The following is an 18,249-nucleotide window of genomic DNA, read 5'->3' on the forward strand; positions in this document are numbered from 1 at the left end:
TATTTCTGACATTTGAAATCAGAAACCAAGTGTTAACTGAGCATAAGAGTTTTGATAGTATTATAGTCTTCTGTGGCAACCAGTTAACAGCAGGCTCTGAGATTGGCAAGTATACATTGAAGAGGACCAGCTGGCTTTGACAGAATCTGACTATTGGTATAGTCTTAATGTTTTCTGATCACCTTGGTCCATGTGTTTGAGCCATTACAGGCACAGATGATAAGAATCTGAATTTGGCAGTGGATGTTTAGCAAGAAAGTGAATGGCACAAACGGAAGAGCTGTGGAAGCAAGAGGCCAGCGTTAATGTAGTAGGCGAGAATAGCAGTGACAACTGACACAGAGCAAAGCACCTTTGAAAACCATAAAATCAGAAAAGCATTACCAGAAAAACCTGTCAAAACTGATTAAAATCGGGGAACTAGCAGAAATCACAAGAATGAGCAGGACCACACACATAGTTTTTGATGATGTGTGAACACAGTCCCCCACCTTCACCACCACCAGACAGCACTGGAGGACCACAAAGCCCAAGAACTGGGGGGTGTCCACAGTGATAAGACCTGGAATTTTTCTCCAGTGGGAGAAACAGCTGCCAAATTCAGCAAACTTTGTTGATGGAGCTGATGTGGTTGCTCTGTAAGAAAATACAGATAACGTTTCTTTAGGAACCCAGCAGACAACTGGAGAAAAGATGCACGGAAAAAAGAGAAGCCTTCTGTAACATAGGTCTGGCTCCAGTACACAATGCGTTTTGCATGTCTCAGGAGTGTACTATCTCTATTTGCACATTTTAAAATCCTGCATAGTAGCATAAACAGGATGGCACGAGAAGGTTGTGGGAGTCGAGAGAACTGTGCTATGAAAGGAAGAGACCCTCATCAGTATTTCTGCCATCAATACTTTGGGGAGGAAAGAAAAGAGAAAATCCCAAACCCCAAGCCCCACACTAAATATGCCACTAAATATGCACTTGTTCTCTCGGGCCGGCAGCCTCGAAGTTCATAAACTCGGAATTACCTTGTTTTGGAATAAGCTGTTCTGAAAATAATTTCCAATGGCTTCACCGAGTTTGCTTTGCTGGTGGCAGCCCTTTGGCTCCAAGCTGGCATGTGTATGAAGCTCTTTGAACAAGTTTTGACCTTCCTTTTGCCCATCAAGCCGGGTAATGACATGCTTTGTATTGCACAGAACACATACAATTGACAAGTTCATAGTGGTGTTTAAATATTAAACAATCTAGACAGGCTTTTGAGTCTTATGCCACTAGGAAAAGGCTCAGACCATACCCATCTTTGAAATTGGGCTGCGGGATCATTTGCACAGTAAGACAGACAATAAGACTTGTATACATTGCCATGCAACAGAAGAGACCCCGAACCGCCAGCCCTAAGTGGAAAGTTTATTTCTAAGCACAATATATGGAAAAACCAAACCAACAAACCCCACAGATATAGAAAAGGTTGTAGCAAATCCCTGGTCAAGTAGGACTTCATGTCGGTCACTACCCTGCACCTCACAGCTGTTTAAAATGTCATGCAATGGAGGAGAGGGCACTCAGAGGACACCCTCTGCTTCAGATTGAGGCGGATCTCCAAGCAGGAGAGGGCCTGTGGTTCTCCTGCTGAGCACTTCGGACTGTAACCAGCAAACAGGCAGCGCTGCTCACCCCCACCACACACCTCGCGACTCCCTGTGGCACTTCAGCAGGCTTTACCAACGTGGATTCTCACAACACCCCTGTGAGGTAGGTACGTATTGTTATTCCCCCTCTGTGTGGATGGGGGACTGAGCCAAACAGCCCAAGGCTACAGAGTCGGTGGCAGAGCTGGAGTGAGAGTAACGCAGAGTCCTGTGTGCTCGGATCGCTGTCACACCACTCTCGCACGGCAAATTGTGCTTCTGACCTGGTAAGTTTTTAGCCTTTTGCCAAATTAAAGGAATTGGAATTCTCCATTTTAAATAAGGGGAGGACGGGGGGGAAACAACATGTTGTCTGATAGCCTTCTGTTCATTGGCATACGCCTTCCCCTCCCCAAAACCATCACCATTACCCATCTCTTGGAATGAGCAGCTTCCAAGACGAGCGTGGGGGTGAGGCTGCTGAGTTTGCTTTTTTTTTAACCAAGTTCATCTCTACTGTGGGTCAGAAGTACTTCTTTCAGAGTCTGTTCACTGCAATACTGTTATTCTGGTGTAGCTGCTTTTAGAGATGATGAGAATCACCTGTTCCTCTCCTTCTTCCCACTAATGTCCTTTCCCTCACCTCAGCCAAAAGCACTCTTTGGTGGATAATAAGATTGGTCAGATATAGGTACAGTGGCCTCAGAAAGCATGCTGTTCATGTCTGTCTTCATCATGTCAGCTTTCTTGGCTGGTGTTTCACCTCCCAGATTCTCTGCTAGAGCAGTACCTGTTCTGTTGCCTTCTGATATTCAAAGGGACACTGTCAAGTAATCTGGATGAAAAACATGACCCTGCCTTAAGACTCTATCCTCCATCTCTAGCATTACAGAATGGCTGGTAGTTCAAACATGGGGGCTAAATTTGACACGTCCCCCAGTGCAGAAACATTCAACCTATAACAGCCTTGCTGCTGAGGGGGCTTGTGGCTTGCATTTGCCACAGCTCCATTAGAAGCTGTGGGAGGTGTTGGTGCAATGACAGCAGGCAGTCGGATACAGCCACTGCACACTGCTTCTCAGCACATCTGCAGAATGGGCATGATTTGGCTGAAGTCACAGCAATTTTTGGGAGGGCTGAGTTCAGGCTTGATCACTGCAGGCTCATTGTTTTTGGACTCCTGAGCTGCTGCTCCTCAGTGAGCCAATCTCTCTGTTTTTAGGCTTTCTACTCTGATGCTTGCTTTGTGGCAGCTGCATCAGCAAAAGAGCTTAGCCTCAGAGAGCTGGGAGATACACTCCATGGAGCGAGGACAGTGAGCAGGAAATTGGAAACATGGATCTCTTCCTGTTGCAGATGAAAGGTGGAGAAGGACAAGGATGGTAAAAGCAATGAGGTGAATAGAGAAAACACTACATGCCAAATGGAAAAGAACGATATCAGTAGGGAAAGAAATTTTATTTCCAAGATTGTAAGAGAATATTACAAACAATGGAGAGTAAAAAAAGCCCAAACTCTAAAAACTATTTAAAGAGTACTTGACAGTGTCCCTTTAATATCCACAAATGATTCAGCCATTGTGCACTGAAAGAGAACGTTCCTGAAGAGCAACAAGTACCTTCATGGATATATCCTAGAGAAGGAGACTTATTAGAAGTATTATATATTTGATCAGCAACTGTGCTCCCTCTTCAGACTAACTCTCTGTTGAACTACTGAATGGAATAGACTCTGTAACAAACAAACTGGATGTGAAAGGTTCAGCCTATAAGACTGAGACTGTTACATATTGAGCAGCAGGGGTAAAGACACAGAAAAAAAACCAAAACCCACATATTTCTCAAGTGTATGAGTACGTGAATCAGCAAAGTACCAGAAACCCACAGAGATGGATCAGCTTTCTGTGACTGGAGTAAAATGAAAGGAAATTAACCTGGGATGCCTGCATGGAAAAATGATGCGTGAATGGGAAAGATCTGGATGCTGGATTTGGGGTTATGAAGGCATAAATCATACCAGTACTTGTGCTTGAAACACCTGCGGAGCATTTGTACAAAATTCGCCAAAAATGCCTATACGTTGAATAAAGGTCATGGAATGCCCTCCCTCCCCTCCCTCCCAACTCCACCCTCACAAACCCTTTGTCAGGAACATTATGAAAAATCACAATTTTTGTTTTGGTGAAATTTGGGGACGCCTGGGCTTTGTTGCATTTTCTTGGCGAGATGATTCAACGGTCAGTTGTTGTTGTGTTTGGGTTTTTTTTTTTCCCATAAATCACTACTGAAAAATCCCCAGCCATTTCACTTCAGATATCCTATGGTAAATCGAACAAGGTTCCAGAATGACTCATGAACAAAACGACTCATAGCCCTGGTTAATCACAGTCTGGGAAAAAAAAAATAAAATACTCCAAATATTTAATTCCCTTCCTGGTTTATATAAATCTCACACTTGCGTGCGTGTGTGTGTGTAGGGTGGGTGTGTACAGAGCATCACCTATTCCAGGTAATAGGATTTGTAAGACATGCTAAACCGTCTGTTCCTCTGCTTCCCCAGAACTCTGCCTACTCAGTTTTTAGTCTGTATTGCACTTGTTTTGTTGTTTTTTTTTTTTCTTTTTGTGATTTGTGTGGTTGTTTTTGTTTTGTTTTGTTTTGTTTTTTTCCCTTTTTTTTTTTTTAAACTGGCTGGAAAACATTAACCTCTTTAGCATGAGTGTGCAGCTCTCCCTCCACCTGCTTTCTCCTCAGCTGGCCAGGTGCCGCCTCTTATATCTTGTGCAGTTACCGAAAAAAAAAGAAAAGAAGGAACAGAAGAAGAAGAAAAGAAAAGAATAAAAGGGAAGAGAAAGAAAAAGGCACACCATGCTCCTCTGCGTTACGAGTTCTGCGTCTCCTCCGCTCTGCGTTAAGGCCTCCTGAATTCCTCGGCTCAGACCGTCGTGACCCTCATGACGAGCTCTCTGTTACTACTAGACTGACTCCTCTGTTCGTGAGGCCTCAGGTGGCTGAGTATATGCAGGATGGTGTAAGCACAGTGGTGGTCAGAGAGGGTGCCTGTGGCATGGCCGGCGGCCCGGGCCCCGCTGTCGGCCGGAGCGGAGTTAGTGGCTGTACCACCAGTGGAGGACGAGTGGGTGGTTTGGGAGGAGGGACGCTGATTTGTCCTGGTCCCTGTTTTTTGTTCCTCCATGTCCTTTGTTTTGTCATAGTTCAGCACTTTCCACTGCTGATTGACCGCCTGCCACCGTTTAAAAATCCGGTAAACTGAGGGCCCTTCGTGTATTATTAGACCTGGAGGGAAGGGGGAAAGAATTAAACATAAAGTAGAGATAAACTTTAGAAGAACCATCATCTTCATCACCCCAGCATCGCGCCCTCCAGCTGGCTGTTCTGCTCAGCTCTCCCTCAGCTTATTCAGTGATATATCAGGGGATCACAGAGTCCATGGAAGGGACCCTTACAGGCCATCTGGTCCAACCCCCTGCAGTGAACAGGCACGCCTACAGCCCCACCAGTGCTCAGAGCCCCTCCATCCTGACCTTGAGTGTCTGCAGGGATGGGGCTTCCACCACATCTCTGGGCAACCTGTGCCAGTGCTTCACCTCCCTTATTGCAAAAATTTTTTCTCTCATATGCAGTCTAAATCTCCTCTCTTTCAGTTTGAAACCATTTCTCCTTCTGCTTCTGCTCTGCTGGATCCCTTTCCCCCTGAATTAAAAGGATTACAACTTCATCTCAGCAATCAATAAACAGGTCTTAAATGCAGCGGAGTGAGTTATGCTCTTACAGCAGAACAGTATCTGTTTACCAATAAATGCCTGAGGTTTATCTATCACCGAGCTGGTTTTGCATGCTGCATAGGCATGATTCACTGTGTGTTTGGAGGGTAAGTAACTGCAGCTGACGTGCTGGTGACGTCTACTGCACCAACGTCACTGCAAACTCAGAGCACATCTCCCCACACACACTGCAGCGGAGCAGATATGCGCACAGAGGCCAGGGACAGCAGTCAAAAATAAGAAGGAGCTGGCTATACCTGTGAATGGTTTGTCCTTCTCGGCAAATGTTTGCTCACTGGCAAAGCAGGTACCTTGTCAGACCTCATCACTTCCAAGGGGAGAAAACAACACACTTGGAAAAAAAGAGCTTACGTAGTTTCTGCTGTGAGTATGCAGGGAATGCATATGTCCTGTTACCCACCTGTATGCACCTGATAGAACTGATATCTGGGGGATGGCAAGTGGGCTTTAGGACACTTGATTTCTCTGCGTTTGAAAGAGAGTGAGCTGCTCAGACCCTTCCACTAGGAGTTAGCTCATCTCCCAGAGCTCTGCCATCCTCCCCACAACTAGAGGGCTGGAAGGATGAGATAATGCCAGAAGTGGTTAGGCTGACAGAGGCAGATGACATTATGTGACTATTAAGCATTGATACCATTCAAGTGACCAAGCTTTGACTATACCCTTTGAATGCAATGCAAGCAGTAGTGCCTACAACGGTGTTGTTCTTACCCACTGAGGCTGAACGAAGCTTCCCATGTAGACTGGCTTAGATGATGCACTGTAATACAGTTAATAAGCTTTACTGGAGATTGGGATTTATGCAATGTGAGAAGGTCTCTGTGTCCTTGATTTGCAGCAATCTGTCTGATAGGAAGGTGCCCTTGTGTAACTGTGGCACTTTTTACCAGCAGGTAGGGCACGTACTAGTTGAGTTAGCAGATGCATAACTTCATTCTTCACAACAGTGATGGCTTCACTATTCTTGGTCACCATCAACATTACCAGAAATGTTTGTATTAAGAGCAGTTCTTTTGCCTACCTGTTCCAGGAGTTCAATTACGAGAGCAAAGAACAAAAGACCTACAAGATGTAAGAAGCAAAACCATATCAAAATGAAGAGGCTGCCTTGTTCACTCAGGGGTGACGATGTTCACAACAGGATACAGTAAGTGGTTTACTGTTATCTCTGATGAATTGAATGTTGGGGCATTACCCTCCATCCAGCTTTCCTGGACTGCTTCTGATGACAGCCAACTACTAAGTAAACCAGTTCCATACAAAAAAACCCAACATATCAGAATGTCATCCTACCCTTAGGGCTGACCTCCCTTTGACCCACCAATGGTGTGGAGATATCTAATTTCTCAGGGCATGCATCTGACTTTACAAACTTTAAATTCTAGGTTTACTGCTGTCTGAGTTTCTAGCCCTTCTGATTCTAAACACAACTAGAAGCCCTACTGACTTGATCACAAATTAGCTTCAGGGGGACTCACATTCATCTTAATGTAGTGCTGAGCTTGTTTACTGGCTGTAGAAGTAATTACATGAGTTAATTTAAGTATTCAAATCTAGCTATTTTGGGACATGGAAAATAGATGGGAAGTAAAATGGGCTAAAAATATGGGTGAGATCCTTATTCTGGTTCTCATAAACCACTGAGATTGCACAGGTATAATCCTGTAATGATGCCAGCTTTTCAAAATGAAACAATATGATGTCATAACAAAACAAAACAAAAAAAAGTGGTTTTTTCCTGTCTAGTTTGGAACATGGTTGAGAATTCTGACATCTTCTGATCAAAGCATAACCATAAAAAGCAGGACTTAGGGAAAGCCTGCAGCTCCATCCAAGGAGACAGCTTTGAAGCAGGGCTAAAGTGGATTGGTCCATGACAAGGGACATTAGACACATATTTAAATGAGCTGTCTGATGTGTAATGAATGAAATTCCACTCTGATCAATGACAGAGCCAATATTTCTCTGAGACCACTTTAAGCCTTGGATAAAAGAACCAAAATCAAATATTTTCTCCTTGGCTGTAGAACATCCTCCATAGAATCAAATCCATTCTCCAAAGTATTAAACACTGAGCCAGGACTGTAAATCTATTCTTAATTACCTTATCACAAATATTTAATGCGCAGGCTGATTCAAGAGGGCTGTTTATAAAATTCTTGTTTGTTTGCCTTCTAATTATAAATGTTTATGATCTTATGCAATTAGCTGTGTGATGCTGATGGATGGGTTGCTGAGTCAACTGAGCACCTGTTTTCTTAGATAATTTTGGTTTCCAAATATTTATGAAACTACAAAATAACTTGTTTTCCTCTGTATTTGCGGGGCTCTAAATTACTTATTGATTTCCCAGTGTCAAGCTCAGGAAGCTGTAAAATTAAAAAAGAACCAAGCAGAGGGGTGGGCAGGGAGGCGGAAGTAACAGTGATTCATTTGCAACAGAGAATGCCAAGATTAAGCAAGAGTCCATCACTTCATATCATCTTGCAGGATGCTTAACACTTGAAACAAATTTGGTCTGCCTGAGTTAAATTAGGTTTGGAATTCCTACGTTCAGCTGTGTGTACCCCCTTCCAGAAATACTCCTCCCTTGAGATTCATTCTGGTTAAGAGAGCTGAATCTTTGCAATTAAAGGCCAGAGAAAAGTGGAAAATCCTTCACGAAGAACTGTGTTCAACTGCAAGCATCCAGCTGGAAGCAATTATTCCGTAAGCCAAATCCTCTATATGTGGGGAAGATAGCAATTTGGTGCGAACTCCTCTCTTTGTGAACTTCTCTCCCTTCAACTCAGAAATATCTCTATGAGAATTTCAGATGGATTCCAGTAGTGGCCTAATCCTTTTCCACTCCTCCCAAGTTTATCCTTCCCTCTTCTGCTCCACAAAATCTGTTCTCAACATATCCTATGTGAAAGACATCCTCTTCAGAAGTAAAATCTGTGTGAGTTTCACACAAATCTGCATTGCTCCAGATTGTTGCCAGGTCCATGAAATTCCTTTTTGCAGTGCTGGTGAAATGAGGCTCCTAGAGAACGTAAGAAGATGAGTCCTTCTCATTTTGTTTACTCATGCAGAGACCTGACTGGACCAGTATCAGAGCAGATTCTTGAACTGAAAATGGTTGAATGTCAGGGGAAATACTCAGGGAACTTACCATATATGCTTGTCTTGCTTATATGATTTAACTCTTATGTCTGTTTGTTTCCATGATGGAGGCATAATAAAAAGCCAGACTGAGCTCTGGTCATGCTTAAAACATGCTAAACTCGACAGTACACAAAGGATACTATATTTATCTCTTTTTGCTATATTCACTCTCTTATACATCAGACTTTCTTGCTCCTTCTGTTATGACTTTATTACTCTGCATGAGTCCATGCAGAGTCAGATCATGGGCAGCTCTGAGGAGCTGTGTAGTGTCTAGCCAGAAAAATCATTTGAAGTTGGGCAGGCAAAGATTGTGCGAGTGCAGTTGCATACACATGACCCAAGCAGCTGAGAAAGCAAGCTGACAACTGTTGAGTCTGGGAAGGATCTAGCTCTTCCATCTATCCACCAAACTCATTCTCATTCTCTTTCTAGAACAAAGACATTTGTGCAATTTCTTTTCCAGATGATCAAGCTGCAGTCTGCAACAGAGCTAGCACTGCTGAAAGCAGTTCCAGTTCCACGTTCTACTGATTTGCACAGCTATGCCTGAGCTTCTTCACACCTAAGATGCAGGAATTGGAAAGAAGAGCATGACCAAGGGTGATGGCCCAGAGATAAGACTGATATCACTGTAGGGCTTCTCTGAGCCTTGCAATAGCTGCCCTGGGTTTAGTTGGAACAGAGGTGCATTGCCACTGTTGAGCCTGTGAGAGCTCAAGAGAGACCCTCAGTAGCCAGAATGGCTGTTGGCAGAGCATGGGCAAAAAAAAAATATTAAAGAACACAAATTTGAGCCTCCAGATTGGCAAGAGGGGATCAGCTAAGGTACCAGCATCCTCTGAGATTAACCCAAGAGGCTGCAAGTCTTCAATTTACAGCAACTTTGGAGCAGCAGTTTCCCAGAAATGACAAGCAGTCACCTTGTTCACACTGTCAGCTCTACCACCAAGCGATCTTTTCTCCAGGACCTCCAGCCTCTAATTAATCTTCCCCTCATTCCAACACTTGCCATGCATTTTCTTGAAACAGACAGGTAAATTCTTGGGGCAGAAACTTTTTCTCCCATTTGCCACTAAAGAAACCATGAAAACAAGACCTTTGCTGACAGTGAGTGGTAGTTTGCCCTTGTGCTGTCACTCACATTATCTACAGGAACAAAAATCACAATCTGTCCTAGCCAGTTACTCTGTCCTGCTTCTCATAAAGCCCTTGCCCTGTAATCTGAGCTGTCATCTCTTGTTTCCACCTTCAGCAGCTCTTCCACCGTTCCGTTTCCTTTCCAAGTGCAGTTTCACCTCAGCCATACAGCTGCCATGCTTTTGCCTGTTTCTGACGCTTTCCTTGCTGAGTGTCAGGGGAAGATTATGGCAGCTGTGATCAAAGTTAAATATCTGTATCCCCAGTAGTGATGGCTCAGGCCAAGGCCAAGCAATCCTCCTGGGAGATATGGCTTTCATTGCTGGACTTTCCCCCTATTGACATAATTGCATACACATAGCCTTCTTTCCCTTCCTGTGAATTCTTTCATCTTTTGTGGCAATTTCAAATTTGCCCACTTCAGTTATTTTCTTGCATTAATCTCATCCTGTATGCTTCATCCTTACCCTCCTTTTATCTTAATCTAATAGCAGAAAAGTGGCTGTACTAGTTCAGAGAAGAGGTCTGCCTGTCACAGCCTCCCACCTCCCCAGCAGCCATCAGTACAAGAAGCCAGGACAGTACAAGATAGCAGGGAGAGGTCTCTTTAGAATCATAGAATCATTTGAGTGGGAAGGGACCCTTAAAGGCCATCGGGTCTCACTCCCTGCAGTGAACAGGGACACCTACATCTCCATCAATTGCTCAGAGCCTCTCTAGCCTGACCTTGAGTGTCTCCAGGGACACCCCTGGACAACCTGTGCCAGTGCCTCACCAACATTCTTGTGAAAACTTCTTCCTTATATCCAGCCTAAATCTCCCCTATTTTAGTTTGAAACCATTTTCCCTTGTCCTATCACAACAGACCATAGGTTTCTAGTGCACTACACTGAAATGTACTGACTTCTGCTCTGAGCTCTGCTTTTGCTCAGGTAAGCTAACCCTACACACCCCAAATTCTCATAGTCTCTCTGAGATTGCTCCATTCTAAAAGATACTTTAGAAATAACCATGAATCTCTGCTCATGTCGACCTCATATCTCACAATACACGAGAGATGAGTCACCAAGCTGAGGCTGGAAGGGATCTTAAAGATTATTCAGTTCCAACTCCCTGCCATGGGAAAGGTTACCCTCATCAGTGATACAAGAGAGTCCTTGGTGATAAACTTGAGGGGAAAAAAAAAAAAGCCAGAGAGACCTTTCCTTGGAAATATGGGCTGGGATAGGGGCATCTGGTATCTGGCACCTCCTCAAGGTCTCTTCTAGCTGAATCTGACAAGTTCTTTAAACAACACAACATCTTTAAATCCTCCAGAGCCAAGACTCAAGGCTGTAGAATTGCTCAACAGGCACTAGTGAAGTGGATGAACCAGGGAATAGGTAGATTTATATCTGAAAGTAATGCCATGGCATCAGTGCAGATACTACACTTGGACTGACTGGGGAGGGAAGAAGTGACTATCAAGTGGGGAATCAGGAAATTCTCTCCTTCCCCTCACACCTGTTCATCATCCCCAGAATCTCTTCAATTTGACACCCTCTTTCTGCAAGGTCCCAATGAGTGCAATCCCCAGAGCAGAGGTGCAGAGACAGAACTATAATGCTGCCCTCCTTGCAGTACCGTGATGAAACATGCTGATATGTGGTCACAGCATCACTGTCTCTGGTACTGTGACTGCCTGGCCCAGCTTTTGTTAAGGGTTTTGTTTTCTCCTTCCCAAGAATAGCACTTTGCACTTCTTTTTATTGAATTCCATCTTGTTGATCTCTCCAGTTTGTCAAGATCATTTCAAAGTCTGATCTGATTCTCCAGAGTGCTTGTGGCCTTTCCAAGTTGGGTGTCATCTGCAGATTTTATAATAGCACTTCCTGTTTCATTATCAAAGCAATTAATAGAAATAATGAAGAGAGCAGAGTCCAAAACATTCCTACTTGAAATGTGTTTCCATTACACCACTGACAACAACTATGAAAGCAGTTTTTCAGTTGTTTGTACATCTGCCTTGTAGTTACATAATTTAAACCACATTTCACTGTTTTCTTTAGGGGAACCTGAAGGCAAAGCTTCAAAAGCATTGCTCAAGCCATGGGATGTCACACTGACTGCTTCCTCCTCAGCCACTAGGATAGTGACCCTCCCAAATTAGAGGTGGTTATACTCTCATGCTCCTCAATTGGTCAGTTAATTATTTTTTTCTAGTATCTTTCTATGAATCTGTTAAACTCCTTTGCCCTTCATTTCCTTGATCTGCCGTTCAAACCTTCTGCAATGACAGAGATTATATTCAAAGCCAGGTACTCTGCCTGCATTTCCCCAGCTGCCTGGCACCTCCTGTGTCCTCCCTGAGTTCGTGATGATACAATGCTCATGGGTCAGGGATTGCTCCTGCGGCTTCCTCTGAAGTTCATTAAAATGTGCTGACAAGGACACAGCTAACTTGTCTAAATATTTTCAAGTCTGTTCTTTTCTGATTCTGCCCTGGGCTCCTTTCTCCTCATTAAAATTATTTTAGTTAAGTTTTGAAGACTGAAACAAAGGCAACATTTAATGTTTGGCCTTTTTTTTTTTTTTCCTCCCCCATCAAGTATTATTTGAGCTCTTACACTTGCTTTAACATAACCTTACGGACCCATTTGTTGTTGCCTTCTCTCTCCCTATATGGTCATCCTGGGGCTTGGGTCTGACTGGTCCCTTTGCCTGTGTGATTCCTGGAGACCTGTCATTAGTTGCAGGCTCTTCTTTCTGCCTTTTTGTGATTGCAGCTTCTGATTTTGGGTCCTCAAAGAGCTCCTGATGCAGCCTCAGTGCTCTCTTCCCACGCTTCTGAGCCTTCCCCTGCACAGGCACAGTTTGCTGTTGTGCCTTTAGTATCATCCCTTTTGGCAATCGCGAGCTGTTCGCAGCTCTTTTATCCTTCTGATTCTCTTCCCAAGAGTTACTCCCTGCTCTGCTCCCCTGAGGCTGCTGCTGCTGCTGCTTTTCTGGAGTCCATTATCCTCACATCATATATTTCTTGAGTTCAGGAATGCTTTCATCACACACTCCCTTTTCGTACAAACTACTGCTACGTTCAGATTTTCAGGGATTCTTTGCTCTCAGGAAAACTCAAATATGAAGGATAGACTCCTTCCTAAACCTCATCTCTGTTTTCCAAAACATAATTTTTTTTCTACACCATGTTTCCAGTGCTTAGTGGAAATCTACCCTGCATACATGAGGGTAATGGATGACCTGGGACCTCCACACCATCCTTAAGACATCTCTAATTGTTGCGAGGCATCAGAGCAGTGAGCAGAATGCTTTTAGTCCACAGGATATCTGGCAAAGGTCTGCCCTGAATGCTGATACAAGGAGGCTGTGCAAGCTGGGAAATGTCCGGCATTGAAAGATACACAGCATACACTGAAAACTTAGTCATAAAGATTAGAGCTCGAGTGAATGCTTAGCATATGGACAAAAATAATTAGCTGATTATAATCAGGCATTTTCTTATCAATCATTCTCCATGCACATTTTTTAATACCTCGAGAGATGATTAAATATGTGCAAGGCTGAGATGTAATTTGGCCAAGCAGAACTGGGATGGCTGTGTGGCTGGGCCTTGTTCACTGCTGTTGATCACAGAATTGTTTAAGTTGGAAGGGACCTTTAAAGGCCATCTAATTCAACACCCCTGCAGTGCACAGGGACAACTACAGCTGCATCAGGGCACTCAGAGCCTGGTCCAGCATGACCTTTGGATCAGTGAGTGATATGTGCCATCATGGAGCCCATGGGTCTGGGGAAGACAAACCACTTTCTTCTCCCCATCACCCTTAGGTGTATTTTCTGTAACGGGACTGCACTGACAGGCAGCTTTCACACCTGTCTCATGCTTAGCTCTCCTCAGGTCACACAGGCCACGACTCTGGCAAAACTGAAGATGAGCCCCTCCAATGTATACAGACAAGCTGCTCCCAGCTCTCTTGGTGAGGTACTTCATGAAGGTGTGGACTATTCCCTTTCAGATCATTAACAGCATAAGCAGGCCCCCAGGCCCTCTGCTGCTGATAAACCAGCAAACTTTGGCTTAGTACAGCTTGGCTCCTCTCATGCAAGCTGGGCTTGAAGGACAGCTCTGCCTTAACGCTTCCTCAGCCCTAGGTGGGCCACAATCCCATGCAGTGGTAGCAGGAGCTCTTCTGCTTCCCTCCTCTGCTCCATCTGGCAGAGCAACAGGAGCAGGAGCCCCATCTGAGCTATGTCCCAAGCTCTGCACAGCCATTAACACTCACCTTCGGACTCAGCAGGATTCCTGCTGGCTGGAAGAGGGATCAATGTGCCAGTGTCTCATAAGGTCACTACAGTTGGTATGGCACTGGTAGGAGGTGGATCACTTTATCCACTGGGATGAGTGGAGAGGATGGGTAGAGACTTTCTGTCATAGGGCTGATGGGAGTGGGGTCAATATGGTATAGGTGCAATGTAGAGCTTTTATGGCTACCAGGCAGAAGCCAGCTTCTCTGAGAGCTGCTGCCTCCATCTGCAGTCAAGTCCTCTGCCCAGCCATGTGTACCTCCACAACACATGGGCATAGCCCTGTTGGGCTGAGCTAGTAAGGCCCCAAATAAGGAAATGGAAGAAGGTGATATCAAGTGTCCGAGGGATAGGAAATTCCTTTCCATTTAGCACTCCTACATGGTTTGTTTGCCCTGGGAAAACAACATCAGTTGTCTGCAGGATGCCACTTGTGATAGAGGAGCTGGGCTGGCCCTGGGAACCACACAGAGCAGTGCCATCACTCTAGAAATGCCAAAGTATTTTCAGCTCCACATATACAATCTACCAGCCACAACTTTCTCCCACCCTGCCCACTTGCACTCCCTCCCTCAAAACCTGAACAAATAAACAAAACAAGAATTATCAGCAAAAACGAGTAAAATAAACCTCTAAGTAATCCTCGCTCAGGAAACAGTCAAGCCATAAACAAAAGCACTCCTGCAAGCTCAGCTGGCTGTGGACAGCTACAGCAAAATGGATGTTGTGCCCTTAAGGGCCCTTGTACTCCTGTGGTATTTAATTCGTAGCACACGATAAAGCAGAAGATTAAAGGGCAGTCTCTAGCTATACAGGCAGCAAAAAAATGGAGACTGTTCTTGGAAAAGGCAAATAAATAAATAAGGAGTGGAACTCCACAAGCAGAATGCTCTTAGTTCTGAATCATACGCCTCCACTATTCCTCACTTGTAAGTCTACCTGTAACTGCAATTATAGGGCTTAAAGGCATTGCCCATATACCCCCTTGCTCTCTTCAAGATTCTCCTCCTTGCTTCATAGTGAGGATTGTATGAATCCTTTTGGCGTGGTTTTTCTCCCCACATTTACAATGGAGAGGACAGTAGCACCCCACACCTTGATAGGACATTGTGCACAAGAGGTACATGGCACCAGTTGTGTGCATGGCAGATGCTATTGGTTCTTTAAAAGGACTGGTGACTCTATGGGTCTCCTTTACATCTTCAGGATGTTCTCTGACAGAAGTCCATGGAGGTGGACATTTCTTCTGTTGCCACAGCAGTCAGCCCTCCTGGTGAGGGTTCTAAACCTCCCTATCCTATAACTAATACCACTTTGACTAAGGTGCTACTTTTGTAATCATGTTATATCCTCAGATATTCCTGGGATATTTCTCTAAAGGCAAAGCTGGGCAACAGCATTGTTTTGTGTAGAGCTTTGAAATCTGGCATCATACCAGCTTGAAGCAAGACTTGAAAAGTCATGCTGTCCCCCAGGATGGAAGTATGCGTATATGTTTTCAGACAGATGAGAATGTTTCATTTGGACTTGTTTTTTTTTTAATGTATTCCAATTCTGATGCTGAATTTAAAATACTCAGTGTGAGCAGTCATCTCTAAATGCTAAATCAAAATGCTTTGTTCAGTAATGATCAAAATATGACATTTGCTTATTGAAGGTAGAGCTAATGTCTCTCTGTTTTTATTAGGAAATGAAATTCTGTAAGGGAAAATGGGGACAGCTTCACAGAATTTTTCATTTTCTGAGGGCTGCAGGTCCTGTCTGAGCCTAACCCCTTGAGATTGCTTCTGCCACCAAAGCACTCTTCCGCTAACTGTGCAGAACTAAGGAAGGAAATCAGAGCCAAGAGGCCAAGGGCCATGTTTATCATTTCTGATCCATCACTACCCAGGATCAGATCTTGACCTGAGACCACCCATGCTCCTGTTTCAATTCTTGCTCATGGAATTGTCGTGTATGGGTCTGAAGGATGGCTGTCCTTAGGAGAACTGATCAGTCACTGTTATAAGAAGTGATTCCAGGACTGGGTTAATGTGCTTTCATGTTGATCTCTTCTTACCTCTTCCTCTGGCTTCCTCCATCCTAACTATGCACCACAATTTATGCAGCTGGTGTGGAGGTTATGCCAGCTGCTTACAAGGGAATCTCCTGCTATGACAGGCAGGTGAGTGCTTCTGCCTCTGTCTGTGGATAGGAGCTGAACCCAGTGACAAAAGGCTCTCCATTTCAACAGAGGATCCAGTGACAGGGAAGCCATGTTCTGATTATAACATATCAGAAGATGCAGTTCACAAGGCAGAAGAATTTCTTCTCCCCCTTCGAAAATGTTAATTATGTTGCCCTCACTAAATGCTAAACACATTGATCCACTGGAGCAGAGAGCACCATATGGTTATTCATGACAAAATACATCTCCAAAGCCCTGTTGCAACAGTGGAAAACTGTATGGAGCTAGATGTGGCGAAGGATTTTGGGGCTGAAAGAATGTATGTATGCTTCTGCTCTGGTGGTGCTGGAAACCAAGGCCCACCTTTTAAAAAGGGAGAGAGAGGGAGAAAAGGGAGAAAAAAACTGCCATTGCTGTGCTGGAATTCAGAATGCAAGTTGAGCTCCTGCAGCAATGCCCGCTGGTGAGAGCAGCACACACATACACACACTGGCTGGCCTACTCTGCTCTTATTGAATAATCAATGCAGCATTAGATAAAAATAGGTCCTATCTTTCAGGAACAGAGGGGTGGCATGGCTTGGCTTTGCTGAGCATCCACTGTTCCTGGATAGCGGCCAAGAAGCTGGTGAGCAGCTCAGCTGTGCAGCCTTGCTGCTTGTGCTGCTGGTCCAGGTACAGGGCCCTGAGTGAGTAGTGGCAAGGGATAGTCCCTGCCCATCTGGATTGAGAGCCTCGCAACACATCCTGCAGGGAATACTCCTGTCTCCACAACTGATAAATCAATGATTTACCGAGAGACTTTTAGGGCATGCACATTTTGACCAAATGTATGCAAACCAAGATTCACAGTATGAAAAAATGAGCCTGCCTTTTTCCTTACTGCCTTCTCTGTTGACAGGGCATGGGCTCAGGTCACTCCACTTAGCTCCTCGTAGCTCGTGGAAAACTGCTCCACAGTGAGCAGTGAGGAGTGTAACAGCCTAACATCCCCCTTCAGTCAATTAACATGCAAAGCTGGACTGTTCATCCTGTCCCCCTCTTGGGACTGTCCCTGTCTCTCCTGGCCTGCTGGCTCCATTTTGAATGTTAGTTGAGAGAGACCTCTTATCTACAGGGGCATTTTAGCTACATCTGCTTCTAAAGAGACCTTTTGGGACTGACTAATCTGGGACCATGCTCCCAGATTGTCCTGCATCTGTTTGCAGGCAAATTGGTCAAAAAGTACATGAACAGCATGGCAAGCTGTGCATTAAGCTGATGGGAATAGAAGACTTGTGAATACTCATGGGATTCTTGCAGGTGTGTTAATGGTATACATGTTTGCTTTCTGGGTTGGCCTCAGGCTTATCCTCTGACGACATTTCACAGAATCATAGCATCATTTGGGTTGGAAGGGAAGCTTAAAAGTCACCTAGTCCAACTCCCTGCAATGAGCAGGGACACCTACAGCCTGACTTTCAGTGTCTCCAGGAAGGGGCTTCCACCATATCTTGGGGCAATCTCCTACAGCTCTTCACCACCCTTACTGTAAAAAATATCCTTCTTATATCTAATCTAAATCTCCCCTCTTTTGGTTTGAAACCATTTCCCCATGATCTCTTTCTACAGACCCTGCTAAAGAGTCTGTCCCCTTCTTTCTTATAACTCCCCTTCTAGATACTGAAAGGCTGTTCTCAGGTCTCCCTGAAGTCTTCTCTTCTTCAGGCTGAACTTGTCTTCTCTGTTTTTTCTCCATATAGAGTGTCATCAAGAACATGCGAGCTTGTTGCTTTCCCTGAACTTATTCCCTGCTGCTGTAGTAATTCCTTCTATGTTCTTTGGGAAACCTCGCAGACCTGAATGAAAGCATCTACTTTTGAGAATCAGATCATTTATACAGATGAAGACTAAGACTCTGGAGGCATTTCTCAGTTTCATTTTATTTTGTTGGGACTTAGGCTCCTAAATCCTTTGAATGCTCAGGGCCCAAGTAACCTGTCTAGAAAACATCCCAAGGCTTCCTCAGCCTGGCATTTCCTCTAGGAAGCAAAGCTCATTTAAAACAAAACCACATTAGTCTTGGCAGGA

At 44.5% G+C, this 18,249-nt stretch overlaps 1 protein-coding gene across 1 annotated transcript in view; it reads right to left on the reverse strand.

Annotated features, from left to right (window-relative positions):
- Positions 1–4,556: 4,556 nt before the first annotated feature.
- MARCHF4 (membrane associated ring-CH-type finger 4) overlaps positions 4,557–18,249 on the reverse strand; it is an 80,443-nt gene continuing 66,750 nt past the window's right edge. Inside the window, exon 4 of the mRNA XM_052676523.1 lies at positions 4,557–4,918. Coding sequence (XP_052532483.1) covers positions 4,557–4,918 — 362 coding nt within the window. The remainder of the gene's footprint in view (positions 4,919–18,249) is intronic.

Source organism: Tympanuchus pallidicinctus, unplaced genomic scaffold (genome assembly GCF_026119805.1).
Source record: "Tympanuchus pallidicinctus isolate F22 unplaced genomic scaffold, pur_lepc_1.0 scaffold15, whole genome shotgun sequence".
In the NCBI taxonomy this organism is placed as follows: domain Eukaryota; kingdom Metazoa; phylum Chordata; class Aves; order Galliformes; family Phasianidae; genus Tympanuchus; species Tympanuchus pallidicinctus.